Source organism: Megalops cyprinoides, chromosome 7 (genome assembly GCF_013368585.1).
Source record: "Megalops cyprinoides isolate fMegCyp1 chromosome 7, fMegCyp1.pri, whole genome shotgun sequence".
NCBI classification, from domain to species: Eukaryota; Metazoa; Chordata; class Actinopteri; order Elopiformes; family Megalopidae; genus Megalops; species Megalops cyprinoides.
Window position 1 is genome coordinate 29,260,890 of NC_050589.1, and position 19,727 is coordinate 29,280,616.

Below are 19,727 nucleotides of genomic sequence, written 5' to 3' on the forward strand. Positions count from 1 at the left end.
TTCACTTTTTGATGTTTATGTGTGTTTTGTATTTGTGTGTTTGTGTGTGTCAGAGGTGGTCAATGCAGCCCATGTCCCTTGTTGCCCACCATTAACACCCATTCAAGGGCTCAGATCCAGGGACGTGAGCCTGCTAAATGTGTTAACGCAAACTAAATTTATCACTTAAGGCTGCTAATGAGCGCATTGTCAGGTGCCCACACATGTACACGTGCATGCAGGCTCACTCACACACACACACGCACACTCGCACACACACGCCCACGCACAGGACACCAATTTGGGGTGGGATGGTCAAGAGCCATTGAGGTGTGCTTGACAGGAGGGCCGAGGTATCAGATACCTCCTTCTATTGTGACACCACTGCTGTCTTGTCTTTTGGACATTTTTCTGATATTTTTCATGGATGCTTCAGGGCAGGGCCTCCCAAACTCTGCTCCTTGTGCGCATGCTTCTCGTCAGTGCATCCAAAATTATCCCTGAATCTTTAATCTGAATTAGCCATTTACAGTAGCCTTCCATCTAAGACCTTTTGCCATAAGCAGATGTGTGTACCATAAAGAAATAAAATATGATAATTATTTTATTTCATAATTTTTTCAGGCTCACAAATAAACTAGATCAGTTTTCAGGCAGATAGTACATTCATTTTCTGTAGTGTGCTCCATGCCAGGGCCTTCAGAAGGTGGTTGTGTTTGATGGATTGATGGATTTATTCACTCCTTGGCTGACTGACTGAAGCAATCATACTGAAGCCCTGTGTGCTCAAAGTAAGGACACCTGGTTACTGACACTGATTATCTGACATTGGAAAACCGGGAGTTCAGAGACAAAGCAATACCTGCATCCACTTCGATCCGCTTACAATTGGTTTGATGACAAAAGCGTGCAAGCGAGTCGGTTTAGTGTTGTGTTTTTTTGGCCATCGTATTAGATTGAGCGTTTTTGTCTGTACCAGAACACCGGCCCGGTTTGGGAGGGGCCAGCTTGAGAGGGCGACATCGTGAGACGGAGCAGAGCGGAGAGAGGGGTTTAATGTTCTTCATAGGGACGTCGTCACGGCGATGCCAGGTCCTGCTCTGCTCCTCGCTCTGGTGCCGGGGACAGCGTTGCCATGGAAACCCCGGCCTCTCTCCTTCTCCCTCTCCCTCTCCCTCTCTCTTTCCCTCCGTCAGACACCGGGGCTGCTGCTGCCGCCGGTCTCCTCTGTAGGGGAATGCGAGCCTGTTCCACAGGGTCAAATCCCATCCGTCCCCTCTGCATGTTCACAGAGGGATCTTTCACCGGGACAATCCCCACCTATTGACGGCAGCCAAGAGGGACTCCGGATAATCCTTAATGCGTTTCCACAGAAGCGACCCCCCCCACCCCCGCGCCCCTGCTGAAATCCCCCGGTGGACCTCGTCTGACAGGCCCCGCCCGGGTCAGCATTATCAGATGACCGCTGGAGATGAATAGGCTGGCTGCGCTCCCCCCATGTGACCTGCCGAGGGTTTATCTCAGCCAGCTCTGCTTGTGGTCCACATCTCAGGATCCCAGCTCCCACTCTCCCCCTCTCTCTCTCTCTCTCCTTCTCTATATCCAGAAGGCCTCTTACAAAAAAAAAAGTGCAAGGGAGTATTTTGTCTCTCTTTAAGCCTTTCGAGCAGTGATTTGTGATTGCTCTCCCAGCTTCGTCTACTGTATTTAAGACTTCACTCTGGATCAGGTCCAGCGAAATGACTCACAAAAGGTCTTCACGGATAAGCTCTGATAAGCTTCGTTAACCGGGAGTAGAGGCTAGCACGGTCCCAGTCCTGGAAACCCGAGTCACAGTGATGACAACAGCAGATGTCTCTGACACTGACACAGCCCTCCAAAGTCATGTAATTTTTCAAAAGCAAATTTAAGTTTCCGATGCGAGCTCCCTGAAAAAAGACAGCTCTGAACGTCTGCAGACATGAACGCTTGTTCTGGTGTCACGGATGCATCTGGATGTGATAAAGGAGTCCACATCAATGCTGCAGCAGGGGATTGTGGGAGAACCGCCAGGTCTGCAGGTTATTGCTCCCTTCCAATCGCGCATCGAAGGGAGACCCATATATTCAAGCAAGCCCCAGATCGGCGGCAGAGGTCAGCTGGAGGGCAGGGCCCACAGCACCAGTGCTATGTTAGGATTCCTGAAACCCTCCCTGTGTGACACACTTAATTTGGAGAGAAAGAGAGAGGGTGTACTCCTGGGACATCTGTTCCTGGTGTGCTCCGTTTTTTTCCTTGCGGTTCTCTCCAGCTTCTTTGGCTGTGTTAGTCTTGCGTAGGTATACTTCAAGGCGCTCTTTGTGGCCCCTGTCAGGGCTAGTAGCCTGTCAGCTGTGGCATGTAGAGCGCTGATGATGCTTCGTTCATCAGGACACGGGATGTAGAACATTGCTGTGTTAGCAAGGCAGGATTCATGAATTAGGATGGCCTCCTCTTTACATCTGACAGAGACACTTCAGAATACTTGCCAGCATTACATAGATCATGTGGGTATTTCAGTCAAACGTCTCCTGCACATCTGTTTCAGAGCTCTGTGACCGTAAAGGACAAACAGTCAAAATCAAAAGCATACTATGGAATATTTGAGGAATGCTAATATCATTTCAGCTAATCCATTACCTTCACCTTCTTCCACTTGTAGTCTCCCATTGTATTCGTTTTTTGTACTTCTGTTTATTTGTTTCTGTGCTTTTGATGGTGTAGATTATTAGATATCACTGGTGTTTTTTTTTTCTCGGTTATGGACCCTTATTTGTTTTTGTCTGATATGGGTTCTTCATTCACGTTGTTGATTTGTGTGAGTGACTACCATGAAACTGGCCTTGATTCCCTAAACGCGGGCCCTTGTCGTTGAGAATTACGTCCCGGCAAATTGATGTTTGTTTTTTTTTGTTGTTGTTGTTTTGATATGCACCACTTGTGAACATGATTGCTTGTATTCCCAGCATTTGTCCAATGATTGCCGTGTCATTTACCGCCCGTCGAACCCCAGAAACAAATAATCCACACCGTCTGGAATTAGATTTGACTGTAACGGGTGCGCTGTCTCGCTGCTCCTGTTCGTTTCACACAGATGGAAGTCTCTTCGATGGGGCTGCGGCGGAGATCCCCCCCTGTCAATCACTCTGAGAGGGACAGGCGGGGTGATGTCACTCCTGTCGCCCCTGCATGCACAGAGGGCAGAGCGAGGCAGCATGATGGTCCAGATATCTGCCTTGTGGAGGCTCACTGGAGGTGCCATGGGTGCAAGCCGACTCGGCTGGCATTTAAATCACTTTTCGGAGGGCTAATTTTATCAATCACAGCCCCTCTGCGTCGGCTCTGTGCAGCTGCGGCGTCATGAACCGTCTCTCAGTGACTAAGACACATTAAGACACAAAACCTCATGGATCGAGTTACGGGAGGTCTGTGCAAAACCATAAATCTCTGTGTAAGAAGAGTGAATCACTGTTAAAAAAGAAGCTCAAAGTTCAGTATTCCATCACCCCCCCCCCTTCTCTCTCTCCCATTCCCTTCTTTTCTCTTAGCTCACTTGGATGCTGTCCACTGCATTGGCCCCATTTCAGCCTTTTAATGCTCTGCTAAATATAGCCGGCACATTGTGCTGCTAGACTGAATGTTGGTGTTTTGGGTAATTAGGGATATTTCAGGTCTAATTTCACTGCTAGTCCCAATCCAAGCTCTGGTTTCTATTTTTAAAAAAAAGCTGACTCCTCTGTGCTCGAGTCTTTAGGGGAAGCGGGAAGAGAGAAAAAGAGGAAGGAAGAGAGGGAGCAACAGAGAGAGAGAGAGAGAGAGAGAGAGAGAGAGGAAACCACAGAATGAGACTGAGAGAAGGAAAGAGAAAGAAGGAGGACGCAAGGGAAGGACAGAGGAAGCAAGAGAGAGAGGAAAAAAGGAGGGAGAGAGTGGTCCAGTGCAAGATGCCATCATTGAAATTCAGCTATCAGATGGTTTTTATTTTCAAATCCAAGGCTGTGCATTTTCAACAAGGTTTCACAATGGTCTGGCTCCATTGTCCAGCAATTTTGTTATTAAAAGTGTTCTTTTAAAATAATGTTTTTTTTTAATGGAAAATGTTTTTAAAAAAGAAGTGTGCTGAAAGAACAGGGTTAACACACTCGCAAAGGAGGGCGTAATCAATATCCTGTTTTTGGGAGTCCGGCCAGGAATGTGATGTAACAGCTTTGTATCGACTGCCGCTGCCGGGCCCATGACTAGCGTAGCGCGGCGGCGGAAACCTGGTCCTCCTGGGCGCCGCTCCCAGCACAGCGACCGCTGCGTGTCCGCGCAGCAGAAAAAACCAACAAACACAAAAGCCCCTCCGTCCCGGGCCCCTCGTTTGCGATTATGATGCATGGCGGTAATTAAGGGGTACTGTCAGTGCGTGTGCTGCGGTTTCAGTCCCGCCGTGCCCCTCCGTCGAGACTGCACAGCCGCGCTTCCGCGTCTGAGGGTGCGTTCGTTCAGAGACCTGGGGCTACGGGGAGGGGGGGGGGTGCGGTAGTGGGCCATGTGTACGCATTAGCATGTGTGAAGCCCGGCTGCTCGTACACCAGGGCACTGTGTGTCTGCAAATGGATAAAAGAGGAACCTCAGCGTGTTCTCACAGGGAATATGAAGTGACAAGTCAAAAATAGAGCGCAAATGGCCTTCAGGTAAAGGCTTTAATTAGAGATCCAGGATTTTAATTGAGTGTGCACGCTAGGTTCAGACTGCTTACAAAGAGAAGAGCGCTCTCAGCTTGACTCACAGTGGCCAGAGGTTGATTCATATTCACAGTTAAGGTGGGAGGGGGATATTATATATATATATACGTATATATAATGTATATATATATATATATATATAATATATAATATCTATATATATATCTATATATAATATATATTATATATTGCGTGTATTATATATTAGGGACATAATGACACCAAAAACTCAGGGTACGATAATACTGCGGTAAAAAGTCCACGATACTGCCATGTAATTCAATGTATATATGTAATACCATTATTTTCCAACTGAAAATCCTTTTCTCTCTCACTCTAAAATATATGTGTGTGTGAGTGTGTGTGTGCATGTGTATGTGTGTGAATGTATCCACGTGTGCGTACGTGTTTGCGTGCACATGGATGTGTGCGCATGCGTGTGTGTGTGTACATTTTTTTTTAGATAAATATATTCAATGAGATATGAGAGAGCAATGAATAGCATTGCATCGAACCTTTGAGAAGTGCTTTTTTATTTTCTCCAAACGTCAAATATTGACACTTGACAACTGCAAATGTGTAATCTAGATGTTTGGGCTATGATCACCAAGTCGTACTGCCGACAACACAGGAAAAAATGGAAAAAAAGGATCAAAGCCATCTCCCATGTCGATTCCTTGCAAACCCCAATGCTGTATGCTACGGCGGGGCAGCAAAACAAGGCTTTTCGGCTCAGGTGTGCAGCGATAGGAAGTGACACCACACACCCGCAGCCCAGCTCTGTAACACTGGTGTTATGGGAGCTTATAGTATTGTACAACACGAATAGAACAAAAAAGCCTTGTACTTCACTGATGGGAGCCATCACAGGGAAAGCACATTTATAGATGCTGCTGACACCGGAATTCTTCAGGATGACATGAGTGATGGATTAGATGTGTTATCCAGGAGGAGGGAGACTCAGAATTTCTCCCACCGCTCAGAGAGATGTGGATCCATGTCCCACCCCCCACCAAAAAAAAAAAAAACACAAACAAAAAAAAAGAAAAAATAATGCAATAGGAGTCACCAAAATCTCAGGGGGGAATAGCAAGCTGCTCGTGTCTGAAAAAGCAAAGCGAGCGAAGCCCAGCGGGAACACGTTGTTCTGTTCCCTGTCTAGCCGCGGATAAATTGATCCATAGGCTTCTGGGTGGAGGGAAGTGGGGATGAAGTGCGGCGGTTCTGGACGGTGAGTTTCGGCGGAGTGGGCCGCGGCACGGTGGCGTCTGTTTCCCCGGCGCGTCAGTGATGAATTTCCCCCGGCGGTGACACGATTATCTGGGAGATGAGATCCGCCTGAGCGCTGACCCTGAGGCGCGCGTTCCTCACCTGCCGCCGTATTTATCTGCCGCCCGCACCTCATCTATCTTTTAGGAGGGGGGGGGGTGCAGGATGGAGCCATCAGCGCACCCTCCCGGCCGGGTCTCCCCCCTCCACCTGCCACGGCTGGCACTGAATCCTGAATGCTCAACCATTGTGTTGCCTCTGTAAGGGGGCACTCTGAACACGGACACCTGAGAACGCTGTGAACATGACTGTGAGCAGACGCGGTCAACTTTATTATCGATCCTTTCACACATACAGACATTGGATGCCTGTTGTGTTGTGTCTTTCAAATGGGTTCCAACAGAGTTCTACTTTGAAGAAGTGGATGTTGTTCAGTGTCCCATGCATGGAAGCAGTTTTTATTAACTTTTTCTAGACTTGATCAGATTAAATATTTTGATTATAAAGGCCTTTTTTGGCCGTTGCCCTCTGTCCTTCTCCTGCAGCACAGGTCACCCTGGGAGAACATTGACCCTTGACCTCTGCCTGTGATGAACTCCCTTGGTGTGCCTTCAGCCAGGGTCGCTTAAAGGGTCGCGCGAGGCAAGGCGCTCGCTTTTGTGGAACCTAATCCACTCGCTGGGATCAGGACAGATAAAGGGCCTCAATTGAGCGTGTATCAGCAGAACAGTGAACACAGTTAAAATGGATTACTGTAGATGGGAGATAGCCCCGGACAGATTACACTGTCAATCCCGGCCTCCTCTCTCTCAACGGTCCCGGCCCGTCCACCCGCGCCCGCGCTGTCTCTAAGCCTCGGCGAGACCCTCTGGAATCAGCGCTGTCGGCCCATCCAGGGATGCTGGCAGAGGGCTCTTACCCATAAGCCTCTCTGCTGATTCTGATCTGGGAGAGTTGTCTCTGCTGCGTTCTCCTCCCAGGCCGGGGAAATTCTCTTGAGCGCAGCATGTCGCCCTGTACGGAAGCACAGCTTTTCCTCACGCCCCATTGACTCTGGCTCCGTGCACCACGATAGGGCCCTGTAGCCAATGCGCAATCTGCTCATTGCCTTTCTGTACCATTGAGTTTAACAATGCCGTTCTGTAAGTTTGACATTTGTACCTCTGCAGAAATGCACTCATTTTTACTGTGATCTCTGAATGTACAAATAGCGGGGTTATTTTTCAAATAATTAGCTATCGACCTTTTTTTAACAGGATTTTAGATGAATTTAAAGGTCTGGTCATCATGTCATTAACAAGGTTAGCCTGATTTGCATCCAATTTAACATGTGCAAAACAGTGTCTGTATGTGTAAAGTCAGTTTTGAAGGGGGAGAGACATTTTGTGTGTGTGGGGTATTAATAGTGTTCTTGGCTTTTTGTTTCAGACTGTAATTAAAATACACAGGGTTTAGAACAAACAGAAACATCTCTGAAAGCCCAGAGATATTTTCAAATGTCAGATGGAGATAAAGGGCATGTCTTCACCCCTTGGAATAAATGTACTATAAATGGAACAGCTGCGTTACTGTTGATGCTCTTTCACAAATGAGGCATTGTTTTGTGCTTTTAAGTTTAGATTCTAAAGAGAATCTCCTGGTGGAACACAGGCCCTTTCATATGCTTTTCGACAGGCTCTGGTTAAGCCTGAATTGCTGAAACTATATGAACACTAAATGGAGTAGTATTATTAAATGAGCTTGGTTTGTTTGATAACTATTTGGAGCGATGTGGCCTAGGGTTCATCACTATCTCCAGGCAACAGCATCCTTTGAAAAGTCCAGCATTTATACATTCATTGCACAGCTTCAACCCCCCAAATTTATTCAGCTCTTTCGCTGTACAAATTGCTCTGAACACACACACACAGACACACACACACACATAAACACACACACACACACACACTCGGGCATCGGGGCCCTGGCAGCCTCTCCAAAGGAACGAACGGCAATTTGAATTTCAGTTTGGTCAATCTTCAAACGCTTTTTCTCGGCTGCCTTACGCACACTGATCAAAAAGCGGTCTGTTGGCGGGGGTAGTGTGGTTACGAGGGGCCACACGCTTCAGACGCCTGTGCCGCCGATCTCCCACTGTCCCGCACTGGCCGATGGGGAATGAGGGGGGATTCCCCTACAGTCAGCGGCGCGGGCACCCCCCACCCCCCAAGCTTCCGCCCGTTCCCGCTCTGTGGCTCCTCCGTTCCCCCTCGCCCATCGGAGAGGCGTCTGGGTGCGCCGTCAGCTGTTACTTCTGCCCCAGTTTCCCCTGGTAAACATCTTGCGTTATTTGGGTTAATCCACATGTGACTGCTCCCTGGAAAATCCAGGAAAGGACACCCAATGAGGCGCTCGCTCATCTGGAGCGCCGCGGCAGCGCGTAACGTGGGCTAGGTCGTTCAGAGCGTAAGAATTTCTCCCTCTGTGCGGCGGCGCAGGTTTGACCCACAGTCCCTCCATCCCTGTTTTCCTAGCTCTCCTCTGCAAAGTTACCGCGGTGCGGGCGGGAAGGGGGTGGGGCCAGGTATCGTCAGTCATCAGGGTGTTTCTCGGCTTCGCTTGGCTTAATGCAGGAACTGTGTCCACACTCTCCTGGGTACAAACAATCCAGTTTGGCAACCTTCTCACCGAACAGATGAATAATTCAGGGTCAGGAGAACAAAAAGGAATTAAGTGTGAGCCTGGTAAAGGTGAGCGTCTCTGGGGGACTCTGCAGCAGGGGGAGAGGGGTAGCTCAGAGAGGAGACATTAAGGTTCAGTATTTGTGGGAAAGGACACCACTAGTCCATGCTGCTGACACTTCAACCCATTACAGTTTAGCTGATGGGACATCACTTGAATAGTCTAACCCTTGCCGCTTTGAGTCTGTTCACAAAAGGTGATTTCTTGGGGGGGGGGTGTGCTTGACTCCCCCCCCACCAACAAAGAGAAAATACTTAATTCTAATTCTGCAGGGGGTTTGGGATTAGGGATAGGAAGGAAGCGTGGGCCAGCCTGAACTTTCACCTGGCCTCACCAAGCATTTCAACGCATGGCAGCAGTTTCTGACTGACCATGCGTCTTAATGACAGTTTGGCCTTCCACAACACCAGTGGGACCACTCCTCCCCCCCTGTTTAAGGGAGCAGTATCTGGCCCTGGGGGAGGCCATGACCACACAGTTTGTTAGGCGGCCGGCGGAGCGATCTCAGGTCCGGGGCCTGCTTTAAGGCAGCTGCGGAGCAGGAGCCCGCCTGGGCCGGCCCTTAATGTGAAAGCCAGCTGGGTCAGTAATGAGTCTTATGGGAGGGGCTCGCAGGCAGACTGGTGATAATGCAGATTCCATTATCTCTCTGACGGTCGTGCGTAAGGGGCTGCGGACAGGGACGGAGGCGATGAATGTTTGTCGTCTTGGTATACGACTAGAATAATGTAACCGGAAAAGGGCCTTTAACATTTAATAATAGCACCTTTCTGAAGAGTTGGGGGTTAGAGTAGGGCTTTTAACCTCCCCAGGATCACCTCCTGGGACAAGGGGAAGGGCGGACAGGATTCTGAGGGCCCCTGACTTGAATGGGGGAGTAGAAAAAAATGAGGGGGGGGTGTCCTTAAAGTGCTCTCGTGGGGCGCGGGCCATGTTTCAGATGTTCAGCAGTTTAGATTTCGCATTCATATTGGAGACAGATTAACTCCAGCACTTCATAGAGAACATCGGGAGCTCTTTAGCGATCCCATGTGTTACCTTTACAGGGCAGCGGACACATACCACAGCGTAATAAAGGCTCCCCGCGGAGGCGCACGCGGTCACGGTCGAGTCCACGTTCAACATTTCACCGCCTCCACTGTTGGCATCTGGCTGACATGTTTTATGGCTGAACATGTTTACTTTTATGTTCGATTCTGGAGCCAAAAATGTCACTGACCAGATTAAGTGACTACCTCCCTGCCCCCCCCCCCCCCCCCCACCCATGCCCCCACCGCCAGGGTCTCACATATGGTTTTCACATAGGCGCACATATGTTTGCGTACGCCGTTGGACAAACATATGACCGGGCCACTTTGATTGAGTGCTGCTGCTCCCCCAGCTCCCTGTAGCCACTCATTTCATCAAGGCTTTAGAGTTTGGCTGGGGGCATTGTTTTGACTTCCTTTCACCTTTGTTCTGTGGGGTCTTCCCTCAACCCCCCCCCCCCCCGCCCTCCTGCCTCTTGAAGCCCGGATCAGGACGACCGTGTGACCTTGGTTCGACCCCCCAGGGCTGTATTCAGGGCACGGGCCTGCTTTGTGCTCCCGATGGTTTGAGTGGGGGGGGGGGGGGGGGGGACTCAGCGAGTAGACGATAAAGCCATCAATCTATACGTGCCTAGACTGCAGACAGCAGCCTGTGATGTCACACTTTAACTCCCTCATGCTACACTCGCGCCGGCCTGCCCAGGAGCTGGAGCCGCAACAAAAGAAATCGGGCTGACTGGTGCTGGAAAAGATTACAGCAAAGAGAGTAATAGCAAAGTTATTAGAGTGGCAATAACTGACGCCCTCGCTAACACAGAGCAACTGGATCAAAGTTGGGAGGGAGACCCTTGCAGACAGATCCAGCCGACAGGGCCCGCGCTCCGAACACGGTGCTCCAGTTAAGCGGCCCTTTCATCGGCTCCGCTCCTCAGGCAGGGGACCCATCCTGCCTTGCGATTGGCCTGTGAGTCATGCTGTCCTTGTGTTCGGTGCCGCGGAGCACCTGGACTTCCAATTGAGTGCTTTGTCCAAGAGCCGACTCACTGGCTAATGGCCTTCGCAGACACAGGGACTCCAAATGTACATGGCATTCTTTGAGTTTAAACACGGGCTGGAAGGATATGAGAGATACCGGGTAGCAATAAATCAAGCTCATGCAGCAGGGACTGCTGAGGGCGCTGAGCCTTGGGAACTGTACAGTACCCTTATAGTCTGACTCAATGTGCTTTTTCTCTCTTTCTCTATCTCTTTCCTGTAGATTCGGGTGGATGGGCCCCCTCATGGTGGAGTGCAGTATGAGACCATGTCCGTCATCAAAGACGGCAGCCCCATCCTCCGAGACATGGCCTTCTCACTGGAGGGCAACTTCCTCTACGTCATGTCTGAGAGACAGGTGAGTGCATGCAGACACACACTTGAGCGCGCACACACACACATACACACACACACACACACACACACACACACACACACACACACACACACACGCACACACGCACACACGCACACACACACAGACACAGACGACACACCCAGACACGTACAGTGCTCCGACGCACCAAACAAGAACTCATGATAGTTAGGTGCACACGGGAAAATTTGATACCTCATAACATCCATCACTGCGCACCAGAGCAAAGTTTGTGAATGGATCTCCCAATATCTGATGCGTTGCCTCTCTCAAAGTAACAGCACCCTCCCCTCCTTTGAGGCTATAAATAATATTAGTGGCAGGGCAGGGGACAGGACTGGACGTGACAACGTCTGGTAATGAAAGAGAGAAATGAGGGCAGAAAGAAGGGATGGGGGCACAGGAGGTGTCTGCGGAGGAAGAGTGATGGAGAGAAGGGACAGCTGCAGACGGGGAGGGGACCGACTGCAAGGTCATTCTGACGTACCTATAATGAGGTGACAAAGCAAACCACAGCAGATAGCCATCAAAAGGCCGTCACATTAAAAAAAAGACACAGCAGCAGGGGAGCAGGCGTGGGGAACAAAGGAGCCACCACGGAAAGTTGTCCCGCACAGTGATGAATGACCGTCCTCCTTTTTTTTCACCATAACACTGAGGCACCCGAACAGTGAAGCGCAGGGGGTCAGCAGGGCGGCCTGTTTTAGGCATTCGGGGTTGGGATGTGGGGAGGGGTGTGGTCCACCCGTGTCTCCCCGCTGTCTGCAAAGCGTGTCTCCCCATCACAGGATAGGAGCCCTGTTACCCTCTGAAAATAAACAAACACTCCAAGCACAAGGTGATTCCTCCCTTGGAGGTGCGTGCCTATCTCCTGTTAGGCTGAGCTGGCTCAGTCGCTGAGCTGATCAAACTGTATTGGCATGCTGATGGAGGCAGTCAGGGTTAACTGAGGATGCCACAGTCTCTGGCAGTACACTTTGAATGGGTGGAGGGAACACAAAAAAGAACATTTGAGCATAAGGCAGCATAATGATAAGAACAGATGACTGTGACTAGATGCCAGCCTTGTAGATAACATTACTATTGCAGGCTATGATATGGCTCGCATTAGCCTTTCATGCTAACACATTAGTCAGTCTCGTTATCAAGCTCAGAGCCAACAAAAACCAGGTACAAGGATATGGTTTACTGCTGTGTCATAAATGAGTATGAGCAGAGTGGTGGGTCTTCTCTTTGTTGGATGACCAACAAAGAGAAGTGTCTACTAGTCAAGGCGTTAGGGTCAGCAAAAACAAAGCACCACCAAGTCAAGTACCACCATGCCATATTTATTGTGAAGAGGTCTGAGTGCAAGTGGCTCTGAATGCAGGCAGTCAACAGAGAGACACCCACATGCAGTCTAAATTCTGCAACAGCAGAATCATTCCTATTTTGCCAAAAAAGCTAACTCATTGCTCAAAGTTCAGTTTGTTATAGCTTATGCAAGCAGGACAGGTTCATTGCATGTTTACACAAACTCGTTTGACCACATTACATATTTACACATTTAGTCCTGCTGAAATTTGTGAAATTTTCTTAAATCACAAAGAGTGGTATTATGCATGTAGGTAAGCTTAAAGATTAATGCAGTCTCCCTCTTTTCAGTAAATGAGTGTAATAAATTCACTGCATCACTATTGCAGATCATTTGGCAGTTTTAAATGCCTCATACTGATTTGCCTGAGGAGGCTAATGTCCTCTATCAGGCTGGGATACAGGCTTCGGGCCACCCAGCCAATCAAGACTCATCATTTGCCTATTCTATTACAAGGACTGACTCTATCAGTGTGTCAAGTTTGGTCTTGGAGATTTGCAGGTGGCTACAAATCCTAGCAAGTTATTTTGTGTGTGAATAATCCGGAATAACGTGCAGGTGGAGGGAGGGTCTGGACTCGCAGCAGTGGAGCCCTGAACACAGCATAAACATTTCTAACACAGCATGACCCCGGCCGCAGCAGCACACTTTTTAACATGGCACAGAGGAGAGCTGAAGATTAGAGTGCCCAGTAATGCACTTGGCTGCTCCAGCTGCTTTTCATGGCTCCCTAATGGGGTTTTGGACCAGGGGGGTTTGGGCCCAGAAACGCATCTTTCGCACACTCCAGCCTTCCCTTTTTAGATCTAAAAAACCCTAAACGTCTGGAGCTGGTGGTTGTGCACTCAGACCCCAGGTGTTGCACATAGTTCCAGAACATTTATGCAAGATACTTCACTGCAAGTCCGTCAGTGAAGAAAATTTCAGAAGTATTCATGGGTTTGACTGTAACATAAAATTTTCCAAAAGCATTGCACTTTCAGAATTCATACTTTTAGGCCTATTCAACAGTGCATAAAATGGAACTTTGCCTTAGATTCATGTTGTAGCTTATTATAAAAGTACATGACATTGTATAAATATCAGTAAATAGCAGATGATTAATAAACAAGAAAAAGACACACACGACCACATTGCCAAATTAAAACACTTTTAAATAACGGTAGCAGCAATAGTTTCAATCTCAACCAAAAGCAAATTTCAACCTGTTCACTGCCTTTTGGAGATTATGAATGGAAGAAAATACCTTTTTAACTCTGAATAAGGGTATTATCTATGAAATACACAGCAGCACCATGCAGCTGATTTGGCTTGTGACGGGGGGGGGGGGGGGGGGGGGGCTGAGGTACCACATTAAACCAAATACAGTCGGCTTGAACTTATTGGTCCCTTGAATTTAGATTAGGTTTTGTCTCAGGGGCTTTGATTGTCCTCCGTGCAATTTCAAATTGCGAAAACACAGGAGGTTGGAGCTTTGACTGAATTTGTTTATGCATACATGCTAATATGTCCTCTATTGGTCGTTGGGGCTCTTTTTTTTGTTGTTTTTCCTTTCGCTGGTGCGCAGACACCAACGCGGCCGTTGCAGTCGGCATTAATATTCATGAGGTCGGTCAGATGCGGCCTGGGCGCTGGGGCGGGCGACGGTGAGGAGGGCGACGGGCGTATTGCGCCTCCATTGAGTCATTAAAGCACGTGTTTGACAAGGCGGCGGCACAGTTGCTTTCCCCTGTATAATAGGATTAAAAAGCAGCACAGTCAGAAGGGCTCGCCGGAGCTTTCACTGTCGTTTAACTGCCTCCGCAATGCGTGTTATCTTGAACTTAATGGAGAGAGAGGGGAAAGCATTGTCTATATTGCATCAGCCAACCAATCAGAATTGAGAGGGGTCTTGAGATAGCTAGACAGATATTATCTGACTGGCACTATAAATAAAGACTCCATGCATAAGTTCACCACAATGACAAGGGGGGAAAAAGAGTATCATTAATGGGAAAGAGAAAAAATATAGAGCTAAGAGCTAACAGCATTTTATTTCACCTGTGCAGTGGACCTTTTAAAGAAAAGCCTTATGCAACAAGTCTCCCCGTAATGCAACAGTGCGTCTGCTCCATCTGTCTGAATGAAAAAGCAGCAGCAGGGTGCCCTGGTGCGATCCCCTCTCTCGCTTCTCCCACTCCTCTCTCTCTCACTCTCTCTTCATCTCACTGGATTTGAGATTCATGTATTCGCGTCCACGTTTATTTCTGAAAAGTGGCAGGGTCTCTTCCAGCCATCGCTGTCCGGTTTCCCCTCTCGGGGAGCGAGAGCCGTCACTGCTTCCTTCGAAATTGTTTTAATTGCCAGGCTTATAGGTTTACATCATGGCTGTGGACAATATTTTTGACTCCCTTTTTCTCCTTCATCCCTACCTGATATTTCATTCCCCGGCTTGTGGGAGTGGAATTTCAAGAAGGGAAGGGAAATATCCTGGGCAGTGAGCTCTTATTTCCTCATTTGCAGGCAGAGCTGGCAGGAAAAAAAAAAAAAAAACAAAATTTTCAGATATGAACAAAGGAGAAATGATGGCAAATTAAGAGCGGAGCGCGGACAGATTTGGCTCCAGTTGCGCTTCCCCCTCAGAATAACAATGAGGCTCTCTGTCTGTGCGGAACGCGGCGCGAGTAGCTAGGAGATGAGGCTGTTGTTTTTGAAGAGCAGCAAACCCACTCCAGGAACCAGGCCTAGACACACTGCCAACGGAAAGCATGGCGGATGGCTTAGAGTCAGGTGTGTGTGTGTGTGTGTGTGTGTGTGTGTGTGTGTGTGTGTATGTGTGTGTGTGTATGTGTGTGTGTATGTGTGTGTGTGTGTGTGTGTGTGTGTGTGTGTGTGTGTGTGTGTATGTGTGTGTGTATGGTCGTGTATGCTACTGATATGCAGTGCAGATTTATATACAGTGTCAAACATTCACACCATAGTACGCACACACATATGCTGCACCTACACACCCCAGCAGTACGGCCATTCACCTTCTTATATTTACATCGCATTTACACACACACACAAACACACACAAACACATACAGCCCTCTTCATAAGCCCTCAGCTGTCTGTCTAGTTTCCAGCTAGTTTTCACTTCTCTATGCATTTAAATGGGGACTCCTTGTTTTTTGTGATTCAGTGACCATAATATCCTCTGCATTAATGATCCACTAAAATTCATTCAGTGTGACGCACTGCCCTGGAACTGATGAAAGTGCTAGCTGAATGCGGTCCATTTTTCATGAGAGATTCTGCAGTTCTATAGGGGACAAAAGCACCATAAAGAGGAGATGGCAGTCCATCATTACTGACTAAGTGGAGGGTTAGACTTGCATCATTACCTTAGATTAATTATTTTCTGAGCCACACCTGTGTTCCAAGTTCCACACAGACTTTGCACATGCCTTGTGCATACAAAGTAATTATTCAGGTCAAGCACACAGCATAGTCGGACATGGGACCTGAACCCATAACCCCACATTTGTTTGGATCATGCCCCACATTGCTGTCATAAAGGATCAACTGATGTGACAAGGGAGATTCCATTTTAGTGCCTAAAGAAATTGGTAGGTCAGGATCTATGTATGCGTGTGTGTGTGTGTGAGAAATGCAAAACTATTTTGTTTTTGCTGTCCTGTCTCCAGTACCCTGCCTCAGCCACAGCCAGAAGTTCAGTGCGTCAAAAGGCCTGTGAGAAACATTATTTATAGTCACATAATGAAACGTTAGAGGTTGCTGGTGAGTGCTAGAGGCAGATGTCACGATGAAGGAAAAGGTCAGGGTGGTTAAAGACCTGTGGATTCAACTGTGAAGCAGCACTTTGCAATTGCGAGTAGCTCACTGGCTGTCCAAAAACACTGCGTGTGTGTGTTTGCATGTGCGCCCATGTACACGTGTGCAAATCCTAGGCCATGTAAATTTTACATTTACATTTATTCATTTGGCAGACACTTTTGTCCAAAGCGACTTATATAGGTTACAGTTCTTTACAATGTTATCCATTCATACAGCTGGATATTTACTGAGGCAATTGTGGGTTAAGTACCTTGTCCAAGGGTATAGCAGCAGTGTCTCAGCGGGGATTGACCCGGCAACCTTTCGGTTATGAGTCCTGCTCCTTAACCAGCATGCTACACTGCCGTAGAATACAGTGCGAATGAAGCTGTGTCACAAAGTCGTTGCTCAAAAAGGAAATCTTTCCACATAATTTGTTTGCCTTTATCACAATGCCACTCACTGCTTGCCTGCTCTTCTCCAGCAAGATTCACAGCCACAGGAGGCCAGGAAAGTCAGCAGCATGTTTCAGCTTTCGCTGTGGGCGATGGTGTAACAGTTTACGCGCAAGACTAGCACACCCTTTGGGTAAACGGCAGGCGCGGAGATGTGGGGAATCCCATGACTTCCCAGTCCACATGCAAAACGCTGAATCGCTTGGTGGGCAGAGCCTCACCCTGCGCAGCCTCGCCATGCAAATCCAGCCTCTTGCTGCTGTTGGGCCTCCTCCGCCCTCGCCGCCACTGTTTGCTCTTCACGCTGCATGAAAATGGGGACGGGACCTGCACAGGTGCGACTGGCTCAGTTGTTTTTGTTGCAGCGCATTTACAGACAGGTGAAGCAAGACGACGACCGCAGATTTCGGCCACACGCCCGCAGGCTCACTGTACGCCCTTTCAGCTCTTTCCGACTCAGCCCCACTCCCTCTCTTTTTGAACTCTCCCTCGCATTGCCGCAGAGTGGGATGTTAAATCTGAAGAATCATTCCGCAGTCTAGTTGAAAGGGTTTTTACAATAGTTTAACAATGCTTTGATGCCCCCGGTTCAACTGCGTTATGAAATGATATTAAAAACACCTGCCGCTACTTCACTTTGGTGGAGTATTCACCACTTAGAAGTTCACCTTTTTGAATTACAATTGACTGGATGAGCTTACTGGGTAATGTAGCAGGCTTGTTTGAGAGAAGTGATCGCTAAATCAATCATGCAAAGCCAATATCATAAATTTCACACCTTCCAGCATGCCTTGCATCAGATGGCCGAGATATCCATTTGTATACATCACGCCTTCCTACTTTTTCTGATGACAGAATGGAGGAAAATGCCATAAAAATGTACCAGAAAATGTTCTGTACACAGAATTATAAATTATATTTGGCTGTCGCTGCTCCACAGCCTAATTGTAGAGTGTACTGCAGCGTTGACAGTGGTAAATCTCAGAAAACATAGCGCTTAGTATAGTGTGACAGCAGCTTTTTATTTATTCCCCTCCATTGAAATAACTGTGAAATTCCTAATGCCCTGACTAACCCGGAGAGGCTGTTTGGCCTATAAAAATGTCTTGACTTTCACAAGGAGATAGGAGTTTTACCAGACGGGCTCTGGCGTGCCACTGTCGTTCCTGAGCAGATCAGTCTGTTTAGAATAGGCCACTGAACCCGTGCTGTAGCACATTGAGCTACATATTCATTGGTGATAAAAGATCCTATAAGGTTCAGGGGTTACACTTCCCCCCCCCTCGCACACCACCTAGAAGAGTGGAAGAGTGGCATTACTGCTCGGAGATCATTATAAAATAAAAGCAACCAGAATTTCCGGCTTGGCAATTTTCCCAAAGTGCTCAGCTGTGAAATTTAAAATCAATGCTTGAATTCCCTTTTTTTCCAACTCGTGGACCCACATTTCTGATTCTTTTTTTTTCTGCTCTCTCAGTATACACACCCCCCCCCCCCCCCCCCCCCCGCAATATTCGTTTGCCAAAAGCACGGTGATCGCAAGGAAATGAGTTCCGCGGTTATCGAGCCGAGGGAAATGGGATTTGTTCACACCTCGCGCCGGCTCACAGACGCACATGTGCAACACACCAGTGACACACAATAAAACCTGGCTTGGGTGCATCCGGCACATCGGCCTCATGTTTATGCACGGGCCCATCAGCGGCGGCGGCGCTAACCCATATTCCCGTCCTTCCAGATCCGGGCTCGAAATGAGCTGGCCGCCGCGACGTAGCCTTTCTTGGAAAGCATTTCCCTCTCCCAGGTTGGCTCCTTAACCCTGGTACAGATTAGATTGGCCCGCAGCCATTTCCCCCCACGATCCTCTCCGTTCCAGCGACTGACGGGCGCAGGAAATTGGAGGATGCGAACGGGAGGATGTGATCAATGAGAACAAAGCCGCATTAACATTCACTTTAAGGCAGTCTCTCCCCCCAAAGCCTCGCAAAGCCTTGCTCTGTTTAACCCCTTTTCAGAAAATCCCAGGAGGAGACCCGGGGCTGGAATGCTTTTGTCTACACTGCATACTCTTGGAAGGAGGGAACACTGACCTGCGCAGAGGTGAAGTGGAATTCTGGGTAAAGTTCGGTCAAAAAGACCAATACCAAACAAAAGATCGACGGTTGGCAAACAGGAACGATAGAAGTTAGTGTGGGAGCAGTACAAATGCCGTGGAGAATGCTGAATGGCTTGGTCTCTTAACTTTGCCTCTGGCTATCTCCAACCCTCTGTGTTTGTGAAGACGGGTCTGAATGGGACTGGGGTTTCCGGCCTCAAATACTCTGTCCCCCTGACAAGGGCATCCTTGGCTCTCTGTGACCTCTGCTCACCCTGTTAGAGGACAGCTGTTTGAACTGAAGAAAAGAAACAAGAAAAGGGTTTTGACACCTGACCCTAGCCCCGCTCCCCCGCGCAAATCACTGTCACCCAGAACGCCCTGGACAAAGGGTCTGATTAACTCGAGTCGCCACGGTAAAGGTGCTGGAACAATCGAAAGGGTCGCTTTGAGACCCAAATCCAAGTGTTCTCATGGAGATCTGAACTGCCATCTAATAGCAAGGATTCCTTTCAAGGGGAAGTTCACCATTCATAGCTTCATCCCCTAAATACTTATTTCCCTATGCCATTTTCCCATTTACTGTGGAATTTCGAGTAGTTTATTTAGTGTACCCTCTTGGTTCAATGTTGATCCCATTTGCTCACATTTGCCATTTGCTCACAAACATGCAGTAATCGCCCTTGAAATATTGTAATACAGACATTCCTGTTTAGAGATAATCAACCAGAATGAACTGTGATGAGCTGGAATACATAAGTAACGGGAGGTCAGAAGTCATTGCAGCTGCATGGTGCATTTGGCAATGTGTTGACTTATATGCCACGCAGCCATGAAATCCATGCCGTTATTTACATGGAAGAAGAGAC

The 19,727-nt window shown here is 48.3% G+C and overlaps 1 protein-coding gene across 1 annotated transcript in view; it reads left to right on the forward strand.

Annotated features, from left to right (window-relative positions):
- LOC118780416 (plexin-A2-like) overlaps positions 1 to 19,727 on the forward strand; it is a gene marked incomplete at its 5' end in the record, with an annotated part of 156,944 nt that overhangs the window by 41,319 nt on the left and 95,898 nt on the right. Inside the window, one exon of the mRNA XM_036532879.1 lies at positions 11,004 to 11,138. Coding sequence (XP_036388772.1) covers positions 11,004 to 11,138 — 135 coding nt within the window. The remainder of the gene's footprint in view (positions 1 to 11,003; positions 11,139 to 19,727) is intronic.